At 49.5% G+C, this 23,853-nt stretch overlaps 1 protein-coding gene across 6 annotated transcripts in view; it reads right to left on the bottom strand.

The window, feature by feature from the left end:
• Nucleotides 1–23,359, bottom strand: part of SCMH1 (Scm polycomb group protein homolog 1) — a 59,707-nt gene extending 36,348 nt beyond the window's left edge. For 2 of the 6 annotated variants that reach the window (XM_041720696.2, XM_041720694.2), the window contains exons 1-4: nt 23,180–23,332; nt 8,113–8,219; nt 4,211–4,295; nt 1,555–1,623 (exon numbers count right to left, since the gene is read on the bottom strand). In XM_041720696.2, coding sequence (XP_041576630.1) covers nt 1,555–1,623; nt 4,211–4,235 — 94 coding nt within the window. In that variant the 5' untranslated portion in view covers nt 4,236–4,295; nt 8,113–8,219; nt 23,180–23,332. Of the gene's footprint in view, nt 1–1,554; nt 1,624–4,210; nt 4,296–8,112; nt 8,220–23,179 lie in introns of all 6 variants that reach the window. The other 4 variants (XM_041720692.2, XM_041720697.2, XM_041720693.2 and 1 more) reach the window with 4 other exon arrangements.
• Between the last annotated feature and the right edge of the window lie 494 nt (nt 23,360–23,853).

Raw genomic sequence — 23,853 nt, forward strand, 5'->3', positions numbered from 1 at the left:
GCCCTTGTCCTAAGTCCCTCTCTGCCTCTCTCCAGCACACTGGATCTTCTTCACAGGAAGAAGTGAGAGAAAGACACTTAAATGAGAAACACCCTGTTTTTGCAACTCCATCTGTGAGCCAAACAAAAGCCAAGGATTGGGAATCCATGGGACTCCCTGTGACTTGGCTGTGGAAATGCCACTGGGGTGACTGTCTGTCACTTGTGCTTGCCTTGGGAAAGCTCCTGGTTGTGTGCTCATGCCAAAGGCAGATATTACTTCCAGGCAGAGAGTCAGATTTGGGCTCTGATGTCTTAACCTCCAAAAATATTTATTCCAAACAGAACACTCCACAAACCCAAGGGGTCAAACTGCAGTAGTTGTGAACAGTGCAGCTCTGCACCCTCATGTTTTGATTCTCTTCATGTTGCATTTAACATTTATCTTTTGCCCAGAATTTAAATGAAGATGGAGTTTCTGTTTATATCTTGAACTGAAGTCTGGTTTGGGCTCCATTAGCATTTTGGCTCCCGAGGGGTCATCAATCCAACTGAAACAATACATGTGTGTTTCAGGTCACATCTGTGAAGGAGAACGTGCCCTACCCAGATCAAGGCATCCCATTAAAGTCTGCAGCCCATATGTGTGGCTGCTAAGGAGCACCAAGGCAGCACATGAAAGCAGCACAGCTTGAGGCAGCTCGGTATGAAAATGAGCAGAGCATCGTCTGGGCTGGCAGATCCCCGGTGACAGGGCTGTCCCTGATGTCTGAGCGTGCCCCCCGAGGGGTCAGCTCTCCCACAGCACAGCTCCTGCCTGTCCCACCCCACCCCACCCCATCCCAGGCACTTTGCTCAGCCATCAATCCAGCTCCATCGGTAACGTGAGCCCCACTGCTCTGTGAGTAAAAACTAACAGCTCTCAAACACCAGGGTGCTGTCTACTCTGTCCTGCTCTCCTCAGAGGTTTCCCAATGCAGCTTTGACCCTAAATTCTGCTAGCCTGGATTACAGGGTGCTCTGTGCCAGAAAGATGCTGCAGTTTTACCCCCTCACTGTGCAGAATTACAGAATGGTTTGGGGTGGAAGGGACCTTAAAGCCCATTCCTCTCCACCTTCCACTGTCCCAGGTTGATCCAAACCCTGTCTAACCTGGCCTTGGACGCTCCTAGGGATGGGACAGCCACAGTTTCTCTGGGCACCCTGTGCCAGGGTCATCCCAGCCTAACAAGAATTTCTTCTCAATGTCCCATCTAATCCTGCTCTCTGACAGTATGATGCCATTCCCATTGGTCCTGTCACTTCAGACCCTTATCCAAAGTCCCTCTTCAGCTCTCCTGGAGCCCCTTGAGGCACTGGAAGGAGCTCTATGGTCTCCCCAGACCTTTCTCTTCTCCAGGCCCAAACCCTATAAAGATGTGCCCAAGTTTTGGGCAGTGCTGCTCAGTTTCTTGCAGGTGAGCAGCAATATTCACTGCTGCACCATGCACTTGTCAAAAAACCAAAATCTTCAGAAATCACAGAAGGGAGAAGGGAGGACAAAAAAAAGCAGGGAGGAAGAAGGGAGCTGTCTTACCTTGGTACTGGGAGGGAGACTCTGACGGGCGGCTGTACTTGTGCTTTTTACCATCTTTCCAGTCTATGGCTGAGACAAGAAACAGAGTATTTGTGTCAGGCACAGGAGCCAGATAATGCACCCTTCTACTCTATTTGTGTTCCAGGCACTTCAGAGGGAGCAGTGCCCTCCCTGCCATGACCCCAGTATGGATGATTTGCCTCTGTCTCTTTTCTCCACAGCTCGTGCAGAGACCTGACAGGAGGTATCTAATCTGCCCCTCAGTCCCTGTTTAGTTCCCACCAGCCACTTTCTTCAGTGACAAGCAATAACAAAGAACAGCAAACTGCTAGAGCTCCATCATTTTAGCTATGAGAAGAAGGGCTTGAGAGAAACAAACATAACAGCCACTAAAAATGGCTCATGTGAATCTTTGGTGCAGAATGGCTCCTTATATCTACTCCAGGTTATTCCACACAAGCAACATCAACCATTTGTGGTGACAAGGGAGAGGACTTCTCTGAAAATCTGCACAAGTGCCCTCTCCACACACAACACTAGGTTTCCTTGTGTCCCTTGCAGCTCAGAGGAGAGCACAGCAAAGCAGCACCAGCTCTGTAGAGCAGCTCTCCTGAGCTGTGTTTGCTCATCACAGCTCTGGGTCTCACAGCTCTTCAAAAAAATTGAAGTTCTCAAGACAGCTCTGGGAAGTGGTAGAGCAAGAAGTGGGGAATGCTTATCCTGGCCTCCAGCCCTGTGCCATGGCAGACTTCACCCTGAGCCAGCTCCTCAACCTGCTGCTGCCAGGCTGGGCACCCTGGGAGTGCTGCTGCACTCCAGCTCCTTTATTTTACAGACCATTTTTAGGGCTATTATAGACAGCAGCTTGGTAGCGCCCTATGAAATGTACCTTACCCCCATGAAAAACATTTCCTTGTGAAAGGAAAGGTTTTGAAATCTCCTGAGAAGTAACTGGAAGAGGCAGGCTAAGAGTTGCTTCTAAAGTGGCCTGGGGTGTCTTGACTTGTCTGGAACTGCTTTGGGACAATTATTTTTACAATCTTCTCTTCTTGATATGTTCTTTTCAGCACAGTGGACAGGACAGCATGTAGGTTTTACTGCTCTGGAAAGTGATAGAGCAGGAATTGAGGGATGCCCACCCTGCCTCCAACCCAACAGAGGGATGCCAGATCAGCATCCCTTAAATGAACACCAGGGACATATGGAGTGTGGCCACAGCGTCACTGACATGGGCCAGACAAAGAGCCTCCTTGGAGAGACATAAAAGAATGAAAAGGATTGAAGGACACCCTTCCTAATAAATGCATTACCACAAGGCACAGTATTGTGCCATGTCCCTAAGAAAGCAAGAATAAAGGACATAAAGTATTTAAGTCAGAAGCAAAAGAGCCCCCTGGGTGGGTAAGGCTCCCCTCGGTGCTGCAGGACAGCTCTAACAGCATCCGTGCACTCAAAGGAGCTCCTCACCATACTCTGCAGGTGAAGGTACATTTTGTTCTTAACCTTTAACATGCAAAAATCCTCATTAAGCAGGATACAAAAGCAGCAGAAAGAGAGAGAAACAAGAATTTCTGCAGACAAATAAAGAAACAATGCAAGTTCAATGCATTATTAAAAAAGCAGGTAAGTAGGACAGAAACCCACATGTGCACGGTGCAGGTGCTGCCTCTGCAGCCTACAGCCTGGCATTGTGAGCCCAGGTCACAGAGGCAGGCTGGCTGGAGGCTCCAGGAGCACAAGAACAAGCTGTGAGTGAGGCTGAATGCAGCCAGCCCGGGCCTCGGCCACGCTGCTGACTAATCAACCAGCCTCCTTTATTGCCAAGCCCTCCAGCTGCCTCACAGCAGGGTCTCCCCATTCCCTGCTTTCCTTCATTTATTTTCACTTCATTAAAGGACAAGCAGTGTTAGGAAGAGGATAATGCTGCTGTAAGATGAACCACGACAGAAGCAAAGGAGACATTTAAAAAAAATAAAGGGAGGAGAGAAATCGAGCATAGAAATCTCCTGCAATAAACCTTGGGAGTGTGGAGCAGATGTGAACAAAGAGCTGTGGAGGATGCTCCATCCTCTCGCTTCTCCCTTCCCCCCTCCTCCCTGATGAGATCACTCCAGTCAGACGCACATGCAAGGCACAGCACTAAAGGAAATCAATATTTTTGTTAAGCACAAGAAGCCAGAGCAGCTCAGCTGCAGGCAGCCTGCTTGGCTTCACCCTTTTTGTTGGGGATGCAGGACCCAGGAAGCAAGTGCTGCGTGAGGGGCCAAGGGACTCATGGCAGGGTAACCCCCTGACAGATTTCCTCTCCACAAGGTAGGCTGGTTTCTGGTTTCATGCCTCATTAGAGGGGGCAGGCTGTGCCAGCACAGGCAGTTTGCCTCATGCTGGGAGCTCTGCCAGATGGTGCCCTGGGTTCTGCAGGGCACCCTCGCTGCTGACACTGCGCCCCACGAGCTGCAGGGATGGCCCAAAAAAGGACTCTCCTCTTCCTGTCACAGGTGTGGACTGATGAACTGCTCTCTGCACATTGATTGAGACACACACGACTCTGTTTCGGGCTTCCAACCACGTCCCCCCAGCTCCCAGCCCCCTGAGGCACTCCAGGCCACAGCAGCTCACTGCAGGGCCCTTGGCTGAGCCAAGCATCACTGCTCACCTTTCTGAGGGCCTGGTTTCCGCATTCTACCACCTGCTGCTGTCCTTATCCTGGGACTGGGCTGCTCTTACAGAACTGAAGATGTCTAGGACAGAAGAAATAAAGATGAGAAAATTCCCCATTCTGGAGCACACAGTCATCTGCAGCATTAACTCATCACACAGTGGGGGGAAAACCATGCTCTGTCACCTGGGGTAGGACAGAACACACACAGCTCATTTCAGCTCCTGAAACGACAAGACTTTCTCCAATTTGTGGACAAGACTAAATTCATGGCAGCAGAAGCAGCATAAAAAAGCACAAGGAGCACATGCCTGTCTCTGTGCTAACCCTACAGTGGGTCCAGAGTGTGTGTGTGGAAGGAGGGGCTGCTCCCACTCACTAACAAAGGGAGGCAGAGCTGGAATTTATGAAAGAAAACACATGGAAACATAACATTAACTCTGGCAAAGCAGCACAGCAATCCCCAGCTTGCCACTTACAATTCAAATTGCTCGCAGCAGTTCTGGGGAATAAGGATGAGAAATTGGACAATGACCCAGGAAATACTTTTGCTGTTAGTATTGCCACAAGTGTCCAAGTTGTGTTGCTTTTTTTTTTTTCCCTGGTTGGAGGAAAACTGGCTGGACTGTGCCCAACAGCAAAAGCATTTGCATTCTTGTTATAAAGAAATATTCCTGAAAATTCAGAGCTCTTGGGAGATGTGTGGCGTACAGGGACCACATGTACAGGGACCCAGCACTCCAGCACAGCCACTTTCACGGGGCAGGCCCTGCCACACCCAAAAAGCCCTGCCAGAAAACACCCAAATGAATGGCTGAGCCACAAACAAGCCCTTGGGAAAGCCACGAATAGCCTGTTTTGACACTCCACTAACTAATGAAAGATTAATTGTATCAATATAATTCCATTTTGTTCACAGTGGGGCAGTCAGAAGGAGGAAGCTGTCTCAGGACGCAGCACTGAGTAGCTGCTTAAAGAGTTATTTACAGATCCAACTTGGCAAGAATTTGGGGTTTTGAAAACCAGGCTTTTTTCTAAATGTAAGTGAAATAGAGTTTAATTTTCTGTAACAGCTCCACAAACTACGGCCTCTTTACATGCAACAGTGAGCAATACTCTGAGAAGAAAAACACTGAAGGAATATTAAAGGAAAAAAAATCCTGGTTGTTTTTTAAATCTAAATCAAAAGGTGCACAGTAGTCACTTATTGCCTCACTCCTAAATAGTGTGTGTGTCTGTACACACTTGTGAAAGGAGTAAGGTTCATTTCCCTTTCAATAGCAGAAGGTAACCTACATGTGAAAGGTTATTTACAATTTTTAAAGCTGCTTTTCATAATTTTCTTCAGTCATTTTTATTAAAGACCAGCAGTCCTGGCAGGAAAAGTCCCCTAGACATAAAAACCCAGGCTGAAAGGAGTTTATATATAAAGGCACCAGACAAGCCTTCGTCACCTCTGGCTCTGCCCCTCTGCTGTCTGTGGGATGAAATTTCTCAAGTACCCACACACATAAATCTCATGTGTTTGGCACAGGAGTTCCTGTGCCCCTCTGAGGGCTTCTGAAAAGCTGCTTCAGCTTGAGCACCTCAGAGCCCTGCTGGCAGGGATGTGTGACCCCCTCCCTTCAGAAGTATTGGAAGAAAAAAAACTGTGACTGTGTTTGAGCTGCTCAGAGAGGGTTTGTGAAAAGTTATGGCCCAATAACCCTAATGAGGCTCAGGGGGACCTTCTCACCCTCCACAACTCCCTGACAGGATGGGGCAGGTGAGGGTCAGTCTCTTCTTTGAGGGAACAAGGGACAGTTCAAGAGGAAAGGGCCTCAAGATGTGCCAGGGGAAATTCAGGTTGGACATCAGGAAGAATATCTTAATGGAAAGGGTTGTCAAGCATGGGAATGGGCTGCCCAGGGAGGTGGTGGTGGACTGAAGAAATGTAGCAGCCTGAACTCATAAAGAGCACAAAACAAAGAAATGACTGGATGTGGCACTAATGCTCTGCTGTAGTGGACATGGTGGTGTTCAGTCTTGATGATCCTGGAGGTATTTTCCAACCTTAAAGAATCTATAATTCTGTGATATTGATAAAGCACAGAACTGACTGCTGGTATCCCTCAGTCAACACTGCAGCAGGCTCTCAGCAAGAACTCATGTCATGGAAGAGAATCACATGTTGTAAATGTTCAATTTAAATAAATAAATAAACAAACGGCGACTCTTCCTCAAAGTAAGAGACTTAAGCTGCATGGGGAGTCCCACTTTGCTGAGAGCCACATGAGTGCCAGCTCAAGGACACTGCACTCTAAAATATGCTTCCAAGCAACTGCCCAAATGTGACAGCCCCAGCCTGACTCCTGCCAGCCTTCGTGAGCCTCTGACACAGCTCTGCACCACCCAGATCCCCGTACATCTCACATAACAGGGCAGCAATATGTGGGTTAATCCTGCAAAATCCTACCTCAAGGGAAAAAAGAATCAAAATAATTTGTGTGCTCAGAGTCCTGCAATGCCTGGAGAAGAGGCAGAGTCATGATGCACAGCTTCAGCCTGCGGGTCCCAGGGGCAGCTGGACCTACACAGCCAGATGGGAGCCACCTGCCTCACTGCATCCCAGGGACAGGGACAGTTCCTGCCCCAGGATGCAGGGATGCCCTTCTTCAGCCATGGAGACAGACACTGTGTACCTCAGCCCTCCTGAAACTGGTGCAATCACAACTGGGAGGGATCCACAAGGATCACCTAATCCAGCCCCAACAGTCCCACCCTGGGGGTGTCTGAGAGCGTTGTCCACATGCTCCTGGAGCTCTGGCAGGCTCAGGGTCATGACCATTTCCTGGGGCAAGAACCTTTTCCTCATATCCAGCCTGACCCTTCCCTGCCACAGCTCCAGCCACTCCCTTGGGTGCTGTCCCTAGTGACAGGGAGCACCAACAGGAGCTGCCCCTCTGCTTTCCCTGGGCGTTACTAACACAGGGCTTGTGAACTGATGATTTCCACTGACTGTAATTTATAGCTGCCCAGAGGAGCTGTAAAATCTCCACCCTTGGAGATACTTCAAACATCACCAGCTCCCTCCCTTGCCAGCCTAATCTAACCTTGTAGCTGACTCTGACTTCAAAGTTAGCCCCTCTCTGCATACAGCATTGGACCAGACAATCCCCAAAAGCTCCTTCCAACCTGAAACACTCAGGGACTCTATCTCACTAACAACGGATTGCATGGCAAGAGGAATCACTCGATAGGTTTTGACAAGGCTGAAATGCCCCAGTGAGGAGAATTCAGTGTAGAGAGAAGAAAGTCAAAGGCAGAACAGACAAGCCCACAGGCACCTGTGGACAGAAGCACCATGGTACCAATGGATGCAACCTTTACTCCATTCAGGGACTGGTGATTGAAAAAAATGGGAAAAGTAATAAATAGCAGAAGATACAGACTGGTATCCAAGGGGCAAAACTAGGCTACCCACAGAGACAGATCTTCCAGCATCACCTCAGGCACAAACATGCCCCTGATGAGGACCTGTTGGCTGGATCCATGGCACATAGGACATAGTCTTACTGCTGCATCAAATAAAGCCTTTGAGATTTCCACAGCCCAGCACACCCTGCAATGCTCCATCTCCAGAGCCTGACACTTGCACAGAGCTGCACCCCAGAGTTAAAACTCCCCTTGCTTTCAAAAGCTGTGTTTCTCCTGCTTGTGGAGATTAAGATAATCTCCCAGGCATGAATTACAGCATTACAGAGTTCTGGTTTCCAGAATTTATAACCTGAAAGGACAGATCACTGTGCAAATTCATTTCAGCAGGATGCTACCTTAAAAACGTAAAAAGACCAACTAATTTGCTGCCTTTAGTAGCAGATGAAGTTCCTCTCCCAGAGTTTCAAACAACTTTCACTCACCGAGATATCAAAAGTGCCAAGGGCCCCACTGAACTGTCATGGGCTCTAGTTCCCCATCACTCCTACAAGACAGCAGAGTCAGTACAAACACTGCGGCATAGCAAAACCTGAAAGCAGAGAGACAAAATGAAAAAGTTTGCATTTAATTGCAGAAAGGCTAAGTTATCAGCTGCATTATTCATGTTCATATTTAATTCATTTAAAACATCCAAATTTAAATTTAAAGACAGCTGTAACAAACATTCCCACTTGCACTCGCAAAGCAGCACAGAACTTGACACAATTTAAGTTCAGCTTGCAGGGAGTACACGGGACTGCGGCTGTTAAACACCTTTGATATGAGTAAGATCACATCAACTGAGCTGATAGAAACTAGTTCAGCTTTTGTAAAATGAAACTATCACACAAAGGAGGATTGAAAAGACTAGACCTGATTAGTAATGAAAAGGAGAGAGACCACAGGAGAGGCATATAAAATAATGAGTAGCATGAAGAGAGAGAACTGGGGACTCCAAATTATCCCTTCCCAGTGCAGCAGAGCAAACCTACAAAAGTAAAAAACTCCCAAGTATATACCAGGGAGAAGGAACAGTTCATTGGAAATTAACAGACATGCAACTTCCTTATGGAGGAAGTTATCAAGAGAAGTAAAGGAGTAACCTTAGAAATGACACAGACATTGAAAAGCCACCAGTATTTGTAAGGATATCAAAGTATGAGACCCATGGGCCATCAGTACCCAGGGCCACAAGGCCCTGAATGAATGCTGGTGCCCAGCCAAACCCTGCCCAGCACAGCAGTGCCTCAGCTGCTGTGCTGTGGCAAAGGAAAGCTGAGCCCTGCCCTCCTGCCAGGCTGCTGACTCCGGCTCACGGCCAGGGGCAGGACACCAGCTCAGGACATGGTTTGTTCACAGCCTGGTGAGCCCTGCGCTGGGTTACACTGACATTCACACCTCTGAAGCATTTTCCTTTTCCTCAGGCAGCAGAGAGGCAGGCAGGGCTGGAAGAGCATCCCAGGGCATCCCCACTCCGAGCGCTGCTCTCTCCAGCACCGCACAGCCCGCAGCAGCACTGCGGAAATGCATCTTAATCTAATTAAGTTCTCCCCCCACTGCTCTTGCCAACAGGCTCTTCCAAAAGCTCATCCCTAGGGGCAGTCAGATTCAATTTACCTGCGCCAGATTGGAAGGCAACTGCAGGGTTACAGGGGAGCCTGCTCTGCAATATTCTTCCACAAAATCTGGCAACTGCAATATCAGTAAAACAAAAATGAGAAAATGTGGATGGAAGATGCTGTCCCATCTTTCCAGACCTCATGAGATGCATGTAATCCCTTTATCTCCAAAGCCTCCGCTCCTTCGGAGCGCATAATTATGAAAAGAGTTAGAGCTGAGGCTCTTAATGTCTCTTCTAGGCACTTCTTTATTCCACTCAAGGCACCAGTCGCATCTGAATTATTTCCTGGGGTTGTTTGGACTTCCTATTGTACAAGGATGATTATGGTGAACCTTGGGACGGAATCCAAGTCAGATCTCAGCACTACCATGTTTGATTGAAAGGGAACCTGAAGCTTTGTTGACAGCGTGCCAAGCTTCAAACCTCGCTGGACAATGGTGCTGCCAGCAGGCCAGAGGCTTTCAGGGACAAGAGGAAGAAAACCACCAACAGCGAAGCTGGAAAATGGTTTTATTAGGCTGGATACATACTCCACAGGTTAGGATTGGGAGAAAAAAAAGGAAACTCTGCATGTTGACAGAAGACTGTGAGAATGACGCTTCTTGGAAATCCCATGGGGCTGCCACAAGAGAATCCTGACAGTTTCTCATGATGCAAAGTCCCTGCAGTCATTGATTTGTTCCCCACAAAAGCACAGGTCTGGAGCACCACGACCACTGCAGCCACTGAAAATCCCTTCCATGTAACCTTTGCTTCAGCTGAGGTTTTCTTCACAGTGATGTTTCCACCAAACGCCATCAGTGTTTCCAGCAGTAAAAAGCTGTCCCTTACAAATTCCCCCAGGAAATGTGAGGGCAGCACTGGAAGCTCCAGCTTGTCATGAGTGATGGCAGCACTGCCACTCCAGCCTCCCTGCTGGGATGTTTCAGCTCCATTCTGGAAGCTCCTGTGTGACCATGGGTTACACAGGCACATCCAGTGGCATCCCAACACAAACAGAGAATCAGGCACATGATGAGCAGATCATGTGAATTACAGAATATCCTGAGTTGGAAGGGATCTATGAGGATCATCAATTGCAACTCTTGACCACGCACAGGCCACCCCAACAAACCCACCACATCCCTGAGAGCATTTTGCAGATGTTCCTTGAGCTTTGGCAGCCTTGGAACCATGACCATTCCCTGGAAGTCCCATAACCCTCTAGGGGAAGAACCTTTTCCAAACTCAGCCTGCTTGCTCATTTAACAGCTATTTTTGCCATTTTTAATTTCTATGGTGCAGAAAGAAAAGCACTTTTAGCCTACTGAGAAATCAGAGCACAATCTGACTCCTCTTTTAGTTTTCACACCAGACTTGGCTCCTCAGATTTCTGCCTGACCTGTGGACACCAGAACTTTTGCTGGTCTAAACTACAGTTTTTGCTCTCAAGGCACGCTTTGATGAGCCAGCTGACTGATCCCTTTCCTGGGCAGAAGCCAAAGACCAGCTCCCAGGATGGAGCACCAGCCTTCTCAGAGCCAGACATGCAGGCAAGGAGTCCTAAACCAAAATCCCAAATGAATGCTTATGTGGGACCTGGACTAAACTCTCAGGAGTGATCAGCTTCCAAGTGAAAAGGTGAGTCAGAATTTATCTTAAACAATGATTTGAGTTCCTTCCACCTCTGTTACCATCCTCCTGACCAAGACTGGAGTTTTATTTCTCTTTGTGCAAAGTTATGTTTTTGGCAGCTCCAAACAAAGGCTGATGAAGATACAGCACCTTTGGAGGCATCTCCCCTCATCAGGTCAGGACAGACCTTACATTCATGCCAGGAAATATTTCTAAGTAACACTGTACAATGAATGCTGGTATTTCCATCTGCAGTACTGATCCCCTTGTGTGATCTGAAATACCTGATGGCTGTAAACCATTACTCCTCTTTCTACCAGAAGGATTTTCTGTCATTTCCAACATCTCTCATTCTCTGGAATTAATTTTATCCTTCTGTCGTGTAAGAAGTGGACTGATGAACTCCAGACTTCATGACAGGCTCCTCACAAACACATTCTTGTGTTAACACGCTGAGGTGTCTTGGAGATGTGATCACAAGTAACACACTTCCTCAGCCCCTGGGCCAAGTCTCACAGGAGTACGTATTTTAAAAGACAAAAACACATGAAAAACTTGGATAGACAAGGTTTCTACAATGAAAATATTGATTTTATGACTTCCTTTTGAACATCTTCAGGTTGGTGGGGAGCAGAGATAACTCAGCCTCCCAGGAAATGGCAGCTGGACTACCAGACACTGCTGGGTCAAACTCAAGAGATCACCCTCAGGGTGAGTACAAAAACCAGGGATCAGTGAGAGGAACCACCACTGTGAGCAAAGCTAGAACAGTTACCACTGCTCATGATTGTGGAAGAAATTAAATAAAACCTTGCAGAATTTCAATAAGGATTTCCTTCCCTATCCAAAAATAACCCCAAAAAAACAACCCAAACAAAAAAACCCCAACAAAACCAGCATGAGCCTTGGATCAAACTAAAAACATCCTGACATGTATCACTGTGAGCAGACCTTGCTCTCCACAAAGACTGAAGAGGCTGCAATAAAGACAACATATTTGGCACACCCCAGGAACAGGATACCCAGGCTGAAAGAAATGGAGAGATAAAAGGGCTTCAAACAAAAGACAAATAAGATAATCTGACTTGAGGCTGCTAAAGGAAGCCCCTTAACAGGATGAGTTTTCTCAGTACAGACACGTTTACTGATGAGCTGGGAGTTACAGCTCCGTGGCTGCCATTTCTGTAGTGAGGGGGATGAGCACTCCAGCCCTGCAAATCCTCCTTGGAAAGATGGGGCTTGACTGCTGTGAGAAGTTCACACATTGTTGAAAATCAGAGCTGCTTCTAAGACCGGTATTGGTTTCACACCCACTCAAATAGAAAGAAAATAAAAACCTAAAGCCTCCCCATGCAGGGAACATGGACTCATGGAATAATTTGGGTCAAAGATCCTCTTGTTCCAAGCCCCTTGACATGGTGTCCTAGGTTGTAATATTGGGGTGTATTCCATTACCACCTCGAGCTGCAATCCCTTTCTTTCCTTATCTCATATCTCAGAGATCAGTCCCTCCAGGAGGAGCTGTCCTTTCAGCCACATGGCTGATAAGATCACAGCGTTCTATTGTGAGATGCTCTGCCCAGAGGGAGGAGCCAAACGATGCCATCAAGGATATCAGCGGGGTTGTGCAGATAGCAAGGAGAGCCTCTCTTCCAAGAGGAACAACTGAGATCTTCTTTGCACTGGACCTCCAGAGGAAAACTCCATCAGTCTGCAGGAGCATGGCTTGGACAGAGCCACATCTGCCACCACCGCCCCAGCCAGCGAGTGTCAGGCTGCATCTCTCACTCTGCCAGTGGTTCTTCTTTTGTGCTGTTGTATGTATTTGGTTCTTTGTTCCCTTTTTCCTAATAAATTGTATTTCTGACTTAGAGCCTCTCACTGGTTTTGCTTTTCAAACCAGGACACACGGGCAGGGATTCACAGCATGCAGAGGATCCTGTGCTGCTCCTCCCCAGACAGGACCATGCCCAAGGCTTGGAGCCAGGGCCTGGGCTGCCTCCCATTGCCATGGACAGCGAGTGGCCCACCTTGAACTCGTGCTGATGTGGTGCACACTTTAGCTAATCATACAAATCCCCTGTGCTAACAGCCGGGGGTAAAGAAGCTTCACTGTGCTCCAGAATCATTTCAGCAAATCCTTCATGGCTGGTCCTACTGTGGAAGTCACTTTGAGGTTCTCCCTCTGAGCTGAGCAATGTCCATGTCCCACATCCCAGTGTGAAAGATGCCACCAACACCATTGCCCTCTACAAGTGTTCTGAAGGAGATCTGGGAAATGCTGCAGATCTCTGTTTCTGGGTGTTAAGTGGAGACATTTCTGACCTGTACCTCCACGGAGCTCTCCCAAAAGCACTGTAACAAAACTCAGCACAGAGACCTGCTTTTTGGGCAGGTAAGGTGCCCATTACACATAGAAAAGCAAAAGACTGATGGACTTCGGTGCCATTTGGGAAGAACATGTCAAAGCAAGGAACTGAATCTGTGTGCCCAAGGCTGCTGTGTTACAGCTATTTTGTGTCAGCAGGACTCCAACAGCTAAAAGTTAAAGTCTCCTGACCTTAGAAGAGGAATGGCCTGGGTTATAGACTGGCCCAGCAGTGTACCCAATCCACTGATGACACTGGAAGTAGAGAAGATTTATCACACATTGGGCTCTGTAGCCTGATCCTGGCATAGTCAGACCATACCCTGACACCCTGGTGACTGGGAACCAGACCACAGGCCAGGTTTGCAGGTATCTGAATTTCCTTTCATGGCATTCCCAGAACATGGAGAGGTGCAGGATTTGGTGCACCCCACACTCCTGTGCTAGGTCATGCCCCCCCTTGCCTGGGGACAAGCTGGAGGGTGAACCCTGAGGACAGGGTTGATGCAGGGCATCCCCCCAAAGGTGCACCAGCCTGTGCAGGCACAGTGGGAAGCCCTAACTGATGCAGGCAGTAAAGAAAGTTCTGCAGCAATGTGGCTATTTCAGCCTGCACTGAGCCACATGCCAAAGCTAAGAGCTATTACTGAAAGCAGATGGCTTACAGGAGACCTTGAAATGGGATTCTGCCCAGGGCACTTACAAAGTCACCCCTCACAAAAGCACACAATAGGATGCTTCAAAGTCTTTAAGTAAGAATTTAAACAGGAGTACATTAAAAACCAGAGCATGGTTTCCATATCACCCCCAGACAGGCTAGTACAGCCCCCCTTGCACAGTCAGCTGTGGCTGCTTTCCCAGACAGCAGTTACACGGGTGATGGATGTGGCCCCAGAATGGGCTCCAGTGTGTAAACTCTCCACGGGTCTCTGCTTGACACCCAGTAGATATATGTATATATAACATGTTTAATCAACCTTATCCTTAATTCTCTACTGGACTCTATTAAAAAATAAACTCTTTATGGGATGGAAGATATGGGAGGACAATGTATGTCCCTATGGAAGGGGAAACAGGAGGCGATCCAGAAGGAAAGGATTGACTTCCAGTTGTGTCTCTATTGGAAATGTCACAACAGACTGTGCAGTGATGCTGCAAGCAGGATGTGAGAATTCCTCAAAGAAAATTATGCATTAACTATTTCTAGTAATTTAAGTTTGATAAAGTTTCAGCAGAACTCCTCAGGAGACCATAAGCAGGGAAAGGCAGCTTGAGGGGGAATAAAAAACCAAAGGGATGGTAATTAGGGGACACAACAGAAATGTAAATGAGGCAAACCTTGCAAAGAGAGGGGAAGGAGATGACCCAATCCCTTAAAGAACCCGGTATCTCACAAGCACAAGGGAGGAGGGTGATCCTCAGGGAGAGACACACGGGGCAAGGGTTTCCACTGAAATGGCAGGGAGGGAGATGAGAGCTCAGGGAGCAGAGGAGAACAAACCAGCCCTGAAGAAAAGGTGAGGGACAAAATCACCACTCTAACAAGCTAAATACTGAGACATGGGGGATGATGATGGCTACATACACCTAAAATTGCATTTTCCTTCTGCTTTTCTTCTACAACCAGCCCTAACAATTAAATGGAATGCTTAGCAATATCCCTTGGGAAAACCGAGGGATGAAAACTCATCCTCAAACCTCACATGGCATCAAAGCCATCGCTGAGCATGTTACTGGAGAGCCTGAAGTGCTTGTTTCCTCATCCAGCACAAGGAATGACCTTCCATGGAGTCAGGCATTTCTTACCTTCCTGAGGTCCAGCACCAGCACAGACACGTCCCTAATGACAAAGGGTAGCAGGGGAGCACGACTCCAGTCACACTCAAGGCTGAATGCTTCACAGATCCACAGACAAATCCCTGTCCCTGACCCAACATCCACACTGCCAACCTTCCCTACCTTCCAAATGCAACTCCCTCTGCTCTCCTGAACCTGCTCTCTCAGAGAAGGCAAGGTAAAACCATCCCTTTAACGTGTGTGTATATATAAAAATCTACCCTTAGAGTGACAAAACTAGAGTCTCCCTGGCAGGAAGCACAGCCAGACTCCCCTCCAACCCTTCCAGCAGCTGATGCTTCTTATGCAAACAAAGGACAGATGAGAAATAGTTCCTACTGATCTGCCCCATCTGCTAAAGAAATGAGAAAGATAAAATGTCCAAACCCTCAGGGTATGGAGCAGAGCCACAAAACCTGGATTTACCCTTGCTGGAGCAGAAGAGGAGTCCTCTCTGCTGCTTGGAGCACTGAGACAGAGATAATCCAGCCCTGACAGAGGGAAAGAAGGATGTCTGGGAGAGTGGAGAATGCCATTCCTCCTGGTGCCTGGTCTGCTCCAGCCCAATCAAGGCAAAGGGCTGCCCAGGAGAAGAGCTCCCACAAACTCACTATATCCCAAGGGAATGGTGTGCCAGGGTAGGAAACAAGCATCTTTGTTTTATTTTCTCACTCATGTAGAGAGATATTAATTCATCTATTTCTTAGGAAAAAGAAAGGAAATTGCTGCAGTGCAACATGTCAAGAGAAACCAGAAAAGCCAGGCTCACTGAGGATGGGTATTAATTACTGCTTGCTATTTTTACCCTGTGTATAACTGTGGTCTCATCTGTGACTTAAGAAGATAAAATCCCAGTATTCAAAACCCTGTATCTACTCAAAAAGAAATATCCTCTACTGAATACAAAGTCTGGATACAGAAAAAGTATAACATGCCCATCAAAATTATACTCAATTTTAATAACAAAAAAAAAAAAAAAGAACAATCTAGATATAGACAGAAATATTATCTCATGAGAATTACTCCCAGAGAGTAAAAATCACTAGCCAGTTCCTGCAGGAAACCCTGAACAGATTCCTGTTAATTATGTAAAGAAAAAGTTGTTAGGCTGCTTTACATTCCTGAAGGGCCAAGAGTTTGGACAACTAAAATATATACTGTGAGGCCCTTCACTGTTTTCTGTGCAGCACACGGTAGACGCCAATAAAAAACCCAAACCATGACCACAAGCAACCAAAAGTCCATCCTGCAGCTCTGCAAGTATGTTCAGTGTCTGCCAAGGAGCTAATGAAAACAAGGCACTCTTACAGACTATCTGCTCGACATTCAAGTACCTGCTGGACATTTTGTACAGCTTATAAAGCTGTAAAATATCACAGGGCATTTACAGATTTTCCAGCTGACAACAATATGAAATAACTGAGCAGAACACACTGAGTCCTCTGGTCAGGCACAAGATAACATTGAACAGGTATTACCACACACACACAGACACACACACACACACACACCTGGAGACTCTGCCAGCAGTGTACAAGACGTGACCAAAGCTCATGGTGATGGAGAAGGAGCCAAGAGTCAAAAGCCATCCCTCAGCTCCACCATAATGCTGGAACAACAGTGGGACTGCCCAGATCTACAGTGCAGGGCTTGGATAATGCCCCAGGGAAACAAATTCCTCCTGCCCTCTCCAGGCACAGCAATTCACCATCACATGAGCTGCTACCTCCTGCCACGCTGGAGGAGATGTGGCATTGTACAGCCACGTAAAACCCTCCAGTGTGGGGCTGTGGTAATTACAAATGACCTCTGGATTCATGTGACAGGCCAGGAAGTCAGCCAGCTGCCATGGTTTACTCTGCTTGTGGTAAGAGTTGAGTAGGAAGGTGGTGGAACTGATACCTGCTGTCCATCAGTGGCCAATATCCTCTGGATAATGTCAACTGTACATAACAAGCAGGACAGCATTTTTCTTCTCTTGGTAGCTTGCCAGAAGAGAAGGTGAAATGTCAAAATGATGGTGTTAAAGTACAGCAATACCAGCCTGAAATCAAGCAAAGCTCCTTAATCTCAGAATAGTCAGGCACTGGAGTGAACTGCTGAGGAAAGTAGGAATCACTATCACTGGAAATCTTAGAACACCCTAGAGAAAGCTCTAGGAAACATTATGCATGGGTGATCCTTCAAGGTCACTTCTAGAAACACGGAAACCACAAGACTTTCTCCATAGGTATCTCCCTGATCACACTGCAACTGTACAATTTTAATGGACTGCAGCATTTAAGATTTGCTGTAACAAGACAAAAAAAAAAATAAAAAGCAACCACAGTCAGTGTACAGAGAGCAGCAGTGGCTGTGTGAACAGCCACTCAACTTATTTTTAGAAAGGAGAATTGGTACAACTTCCTCCTCGGTCCAGATCAGACTCCATCAGCTCTTCTGCCTGCTCTCTACTCCTTCACTTAAATAACGAGTACAGAGCAGAAATTTCTCCTACCTTATGTGTTGCAGCTGGGCAGGAAAGGCAGAAGTGGGGAGCGAGGGGCCCTGCAGCAGTGAGTGCAGGGAGGGAGCGCTGCTGGGAGATGCCCAGCACGCTGCAGAGTTCCCCAGCGCATTCAGCCTGAGCTCAGGTAGCCACCCTCACCCTGAGCTGTCACCTCTGCAGCCAGAGCTGGCTTCAAGGACATTCAGCTGCACTGTGGGGACGTTTTGTGCCACCCAGAGCCGGAGCCAAGCCCGGGTTCCTGCCCTAAAGTGCTGCTCCTCCGTGTCCCCCAAGGTGTGTGCAGCCCAGCCTTGTGGCAAGCACATTTCTCTCATTCTCAGGATTTTTCACAGAGTTACACAAAGAGAAATGAAAGAGAAAACAATTTCTATTTCTGCTCCTTATTTTTCCTATGTAAAATGTATTTAGAGAATTGTTTACCTGGAGTGAGTGCTCGGTTGGATTCTGGTGAGGATTGTTTGAGCCTGATGGCCAATCCAACCCACCTGGGGCTGGACTCTCACAAGAGGGTCACGAGTTGTGTTGGATTTAGAGTCAGAGAAAGTAGTGTGTAGTTTTAGTGTCCTCCTTTTATATAGTATATTAATGTATTTTAGCATAGTAATAATAAAGAAATCATTCAGCCTTCTGAACTGAGTCAGACATCGTCATTTCTTCCCATTGGGTCCGCCTGCATTTACAATACAGCCTGGCCCTGGCCTGGCCTGGCCTCCCCACAGCTGCAGGGACACAGGGAGGGCAGGCAGGCCCTGGCAGCAGCCCAGGGAGGCTTCCACAGCCAGGGGGGAGCGAGGGGAACAGGAACACAGGCTGCCCTCCCGCTCGCTGCAGACACAGCTGGACACACATCCCACTGCTGAGAGCTCAGCGCAGGGGGAGCAGGCAGAGCTGCTCCAAAGGGAACGGAGGGAGGCCCAGGAGCAGGGACACCCTGCAGCAGTGGCTCAGGGGAGGGCAGAGCGGATGGAAGCCAGTCAGGCACTGGAAGCAGGTGTTCCAGCACCGCCTTGTCCAGGCAGGCAACAGGGAGGTGAGCAGCAGCCGATGGGATGGTGGCTCACTCAGTGGAGGACAGATGGGCTTCACCCTGTGCAGCCCCTGCCAACACTGAATTCAAACACTGTAAGTGTCCCCCAGCTCCCCCCAGGCACAAAACCCATTTTTCCTGGAGTCAAACATCAGCAGCACCATAAGGAATCAGAAGGGTGTACCTACTTCCCTCCACCCCCATGCAGATGTCACTCCAGAAATGGGTGAACCAAACTTGCCATGACATCTGGGAGAAAGGACCTGAACCAGTGTCCAGTGAAACCTGGAAGGGCCAGGAGAGGGGAGGAATTGCAGGAAATTCAATGGGTAAAGACTGAACTTCACAAATTTCCACTGCCATCTACTCCTGCAGTTTCCGTTGTTGAAAACAAACCCAAGCCACAGGGTGGTTTCTGGGCTGTTCCCACTGTGGCAGTCTGTAAAATGTACAAGCTAATTGGAGCTGGGTAACTCCGAGCACCTTGGCTGGGAGGAGACACCTCCAGCAGGAGTTTCTTTTCTGACTGGTGATAACACCATTCAATTTATAATACAAACAGAAAAACTTCTGAGCAAGACATGGCGAGCGGCAGAAGCACGAGCTCGTGCCAGGGAAAAACAGTCCTGCCTGAATTCCCACGTCAGTTCCCTTGTGCTGGCAATGACCACATCGACTCTGCTCTGTTTCCTCATCTCCAGTGACGTATTACCAAGCAGGCTGTGGAGCTGCAGGGGTCACTTCCCTCTGCTGGTCAAGCCAGCTCTGAGGACGCCAAGTGCTTCAGATTCCTCTGCAGAGGCTCAGACATCACCTGTCCAATCTGGCCTGTTGGACGAGGCTGCCACGCAAACAGCAGAGGCAGCAAAACAGACATTCATCTTTTCCTTCAGTTCTCAGCCAAATTCTTGATTTTTTGCCCAGGATGAGGCTGCATAAAAGTGTGAGATTCAACCCAGTAAGAGCAGAGGCACACACAGACTCTGCTTAAATTACCCTGCTAGAGAGGCAGAAACACTTGGTAGGTGCCTGAGTGAACCATGCAGACTGCAAACTGTGTATCAGAAGTCTAAATCTGCTAGAGGCGGTGTGTGTAAGAAATGTCAGTAAAAGAGCTAAGGATTACTCTGTTTTTAAGGGATTTGAATGAAAATAGAGATCTCTGGGAGTTAAGCGTTTTCAGCACCGGCCAGGCTGCAGTTGATGTCCCTGTACTGATCTCTCCTTCAGCTCACAACTGAAACCACCTGTGAAATGTCCTGCTAAGGGAGATTGCCACCCAAGACAGAGCACAGCTTTGCAAAGAGGCGCTGACCTCCAGTGCTCAGGTGTTCCCACCAGACACCATTCCAACACCACTAGTTCAGCTCTCTGGATTTGTTCACTCCAAGCCCAGTGAGACCTGGTGATACACAGGGAAGATTTCTTGTGCTTCCTGCTGCTCTCAGACTTGCACTATCAGGTTAAACATAGTGCAAATGTTTTATAACAGCTTCCACTGGTAGATATTTAAGCTGGGTAAGAAAGGAATTTTTTACAAGTGTATTAAACCCAGAAAAAGCATTAACTTTAGGATTAAGCTGTGCTATCCTGCAAATAAAGTGGGATGAAGCATTCATATCCCATCTTGGAGTGCAGGTGCTACACCCAGATGTAGTGCTGGGGTGAAGGAGGGGTCAGAGTTACAGTTCTGCTACAATGAGAGTTCAATTGTGGAGATGATTTTTACCTTGGCACATCTCTCAATTACATTTATGCAGGAGATTAACTACTCACAAGAGAAGCTGGCAGCCAGAGTTGCTGCTCTGTTCTCAATGCATCTTCCCTCACTTCTCAGGGACCCTTCCTTGTCAGGAAACTTCTCACACGTAAATGGATGCATAAACGACTCAAAATCTCTTTGTCTCATAGCAAAAACTGAATTACAGTAGCAGGCAAGAAAAAGAAAAGGAGAAAAGACAGGGTAGAAGATGCAAACAAGAGCCCCAAACACAGCTCTGAGCTCACGTTGCTAGCACGCTACTCCAGATTTGCAAACCGGAGCTCACCGAGCATGCCAAGTCCTCTGTCACAAACACAAAGTTAAAAGCACAAATAAGCAAACACGTGATCTGCATTCCTCATCACATAACAGTGCTGAGACATACCCAAAACGGGGTCATTTGGGCCCAGCTTATTACAACTGCCCTGCAAAAAACCCCACTGACACAGTCCGACCCTGACTGACCATGGCACTTTAGGTGAAGTGTGAAGGGAAGCAGAACCCAGGTCAGAGACAGAGGTCAGCCAGGCTGATGTGCCCACCTGAGAAGAACAGAGAAGAAACTGATCTTGCTCAGCGTAGGGAGAGTGAAAAAAAGTATTCAAATGCTTCTCACTGAGCTGCAGACATGTAGAAAGTGGAGCGATGTGTGGAGTATGGTGCTCTCCATGAGCTCTGGACATCAGAAAAATAACAGGTTTAAAGTGCAAGACACAGATTTAGATTAAATACCCCAGAAAATCTCTCTAATGATGAGGAGGCCTAAGTGTTGGCATACATCACCTGCACAGGATATGGAACTGCCAGCATGAAGAGCTTAAAAGAAGAACTATTACACAGGAAGGGTTTAGAAGTCTTCCTGATCTTACCCAGGATTGGGAAACAACCAGGACATCTCTGGAGGTCCCTGATGTCTGAAAGTATGAAACAAAGTTTCAGACATTCCTTTAAATTAGACGCAGGGCAGGGACACAGCTCCCGCAGCATTCCTGTCTAGACTGAAGCACATCTACCTGATGAATCAGATCATTTAATAACCTAACAGCATCTTTTACTTATAGAAACCATATTGTCCTGCAAAATTCATCAGGTTTCCACAGAAGTGCCCCAAAAAAAGCAGATTATCAAGATGCAGAATTGTCGCTTGCTAAGATGTAAATACCAAACCAGGAGGATCAAGAGTCAGTATATCTCTCACAAACAGAACACACTCAAAACTTTGAATTAAATAAACACTTTCAATAGCACAGAAATACCTGCATTTCCCTCGTGCCCACTGTAAGGGACTCCCTGATTTCCATCTGCATTTTCATACCATCTACTGGGCAGATCCTGAACTACCCACCAGCACATGCAGGGCTGCATACCACGGCAGCTTGTCCCAAGCTGAGACCCCCATGAGCTGAGTTTTTTTCCCTATATTAACACCAAGCCACACGCCGGTGCCTGAGATGAAGCAAAAGAAACGAAAGCACCATCCCATGCTCCCAATATTCCTAGCAAACACATATGGACAGCACAGTCTGGCCAGCAGAAGCTGAGAGTAAGAGAGGAAGGCGACAGCAGGAGGCCCAGCCCGAAGCCGGCGCTCAGGCGTTGAACCGAGGTGGGGAAAACATTTTCCCCCAATATTACTGGCTGCGAACCGCAGCGACCACATGGCTCTTCCCAGCCACTCAGTGCACGCTGTTTACTATAAACAACAACAGTAAACAGAAACTCAGCCAAAAAATCAAAGCCGGGGACCCCAGAGCTGGGTCTGCACATCCCGACGTTCCCCATGGAAATAGTTTCATGTTCAGCCTCTGAATCTAAACCATCCGAGGCCCAAGGGAGCCAGGCTGCTCAGTGCATCCCAAACTCAGGCTGCCTGCTCGGATTTGCCAGCTCTACCTTCCGTCATCCAGACTCCAAAGTGCTGCCACAGTTTTAGAGGGGAGCTTCAAAGAGCTTGCGGATTAAACCTGCGCGGCAGGAGCCAGCCGTCAGCGGGGTTATTTTTAAACATCTCACTGTGCACGAAACGCTCAGATCTTGTCTCGCTCCCAGCTCTATCCCTCCGAAGGAGGTGCAGCTTTTCCCCAGGCACGGTGGTGATGGGATTTCTCCGGCTGCTCCTCGGGGTCACCGCTGCTGCCTCCAGCAGCAGGATCCCGCGGGGACCCGCCGGGAGCACCGGGCATCAGCTCCACACACGCACCGGGGTGACAGGAGCGTGTCACCGGGCCCCGAAGGGCTCGTGGGGGAGGAAGGGCACAAACCCCCGCAGGCACAGCCCGCAGCCGGGGCCACCTCCTGCAATCCTCCGGCAGCTCGGTCCCGCTGCCCCTTTCCTGCCGGGAGCGCCCGGCTGACACCGAAACGCGGCGGGGAGCGGGGCAGCTCCGGCCGGCCCCAGAACCGCTCCGAGGCCTGGGGGCGAGGCGGTACCGCGGCTGCCCGAGGCCCTGCCCGGGGACACCCGGCAGAACAACAAAGCCCTGCAAGAGGCTTCCCCGGGAGGCACAGCCCGGCCGGGCAGCCTGGGGCCGGGGAGCCCCGGGGCGCTGCCGAGCCGCCGGGAGGGCCGGTCCCGGACGGGCACGGGCAGGTGCGGGCGGTGACAGCCGCCCCCGGCCCGGCACCGTGCGGCGGCGGCCGAGCCGCGCTGCGCTGTCAGGAGGGATGAGATCCGGGCCGGGCTGCGGGCCCGACTCCCGCCCGACCCCCGCCGCGCTCCGCGGCCGGGCCGGACCGAGCCCCGCCGAGCCGCCCGCCCCGGGCCGCCCCTCACCTGCGCGGCCGCCGAGCGCTGGCGCTGCTCAGTCCCTCGCCGCCGCCGCCGCCGCCATGTTCGCGCTGCGCAGGGAGGCGGGGAGGGAACGGGAGGGAACGGGAAGGAGCGAAGGGGGAGCGGCGGGGGAGCGGGGAGGAGGGACCGCCGGCCCGGCCCGGCCCGGCCCGGCCCGGCCCCGCGCCGCCCCCGCCGCGGGACGGCTGCGGCCAGCGCCGGGGCTTCGGCGGCTGATCGGCCGGGGCTCGGAGAGGCTCCACTCGGCTCGGCTCGCTGGGGTTCGGCTGCGTTCGGCTCGGCTCGGCGTGTCTCGGCACGGCTCCTTTCTGCTTCGGCACCGCTCGGCTCGGGCTCGGGCAAGACTCGGCTCCGCTCGGTCTCGGCTGCTTCGGCCCGTCCCGGCTCGGCTCAGCTCGGCTGCGGTCGGCTGCAGTCGGCTCTGCTCCAGTCGGCTCGGCTCGGCTCGGCTCTGCTCCAGTCGGCTCGGCTCGACTCGGTTCCAGTCGGATCGGCTCGGCTCGGTTCCAGTCGGCTCGGCTCGGCTCGGCTCGGTTCGGCTCCGCTCGCCCGGCCCTCACGAACCCCCCACCGTCGCTGCGCCCCGCTCGGGCCGGGCTCACGCAGGGACAGACCCCCGTCCCCACCCGCGCTGTGGGCACGGGGCGGACCCGCGG

The sequence above is a fragment of the Taeniopygia guttata genome, chromosome 23, assembly GCF_048771995.1.
Source record: "Taeniopygia guttata chromosome 23, bTaeGut7.mat, whole genome shotgun sequence".
In the NCBI taxonomy this organism is placed as follows: Eukaryota; Metazoa; Chordata; class Aves; order Passeriformes; family Estrildidae; genus Taeniopygia; species Taeniopygia guttata.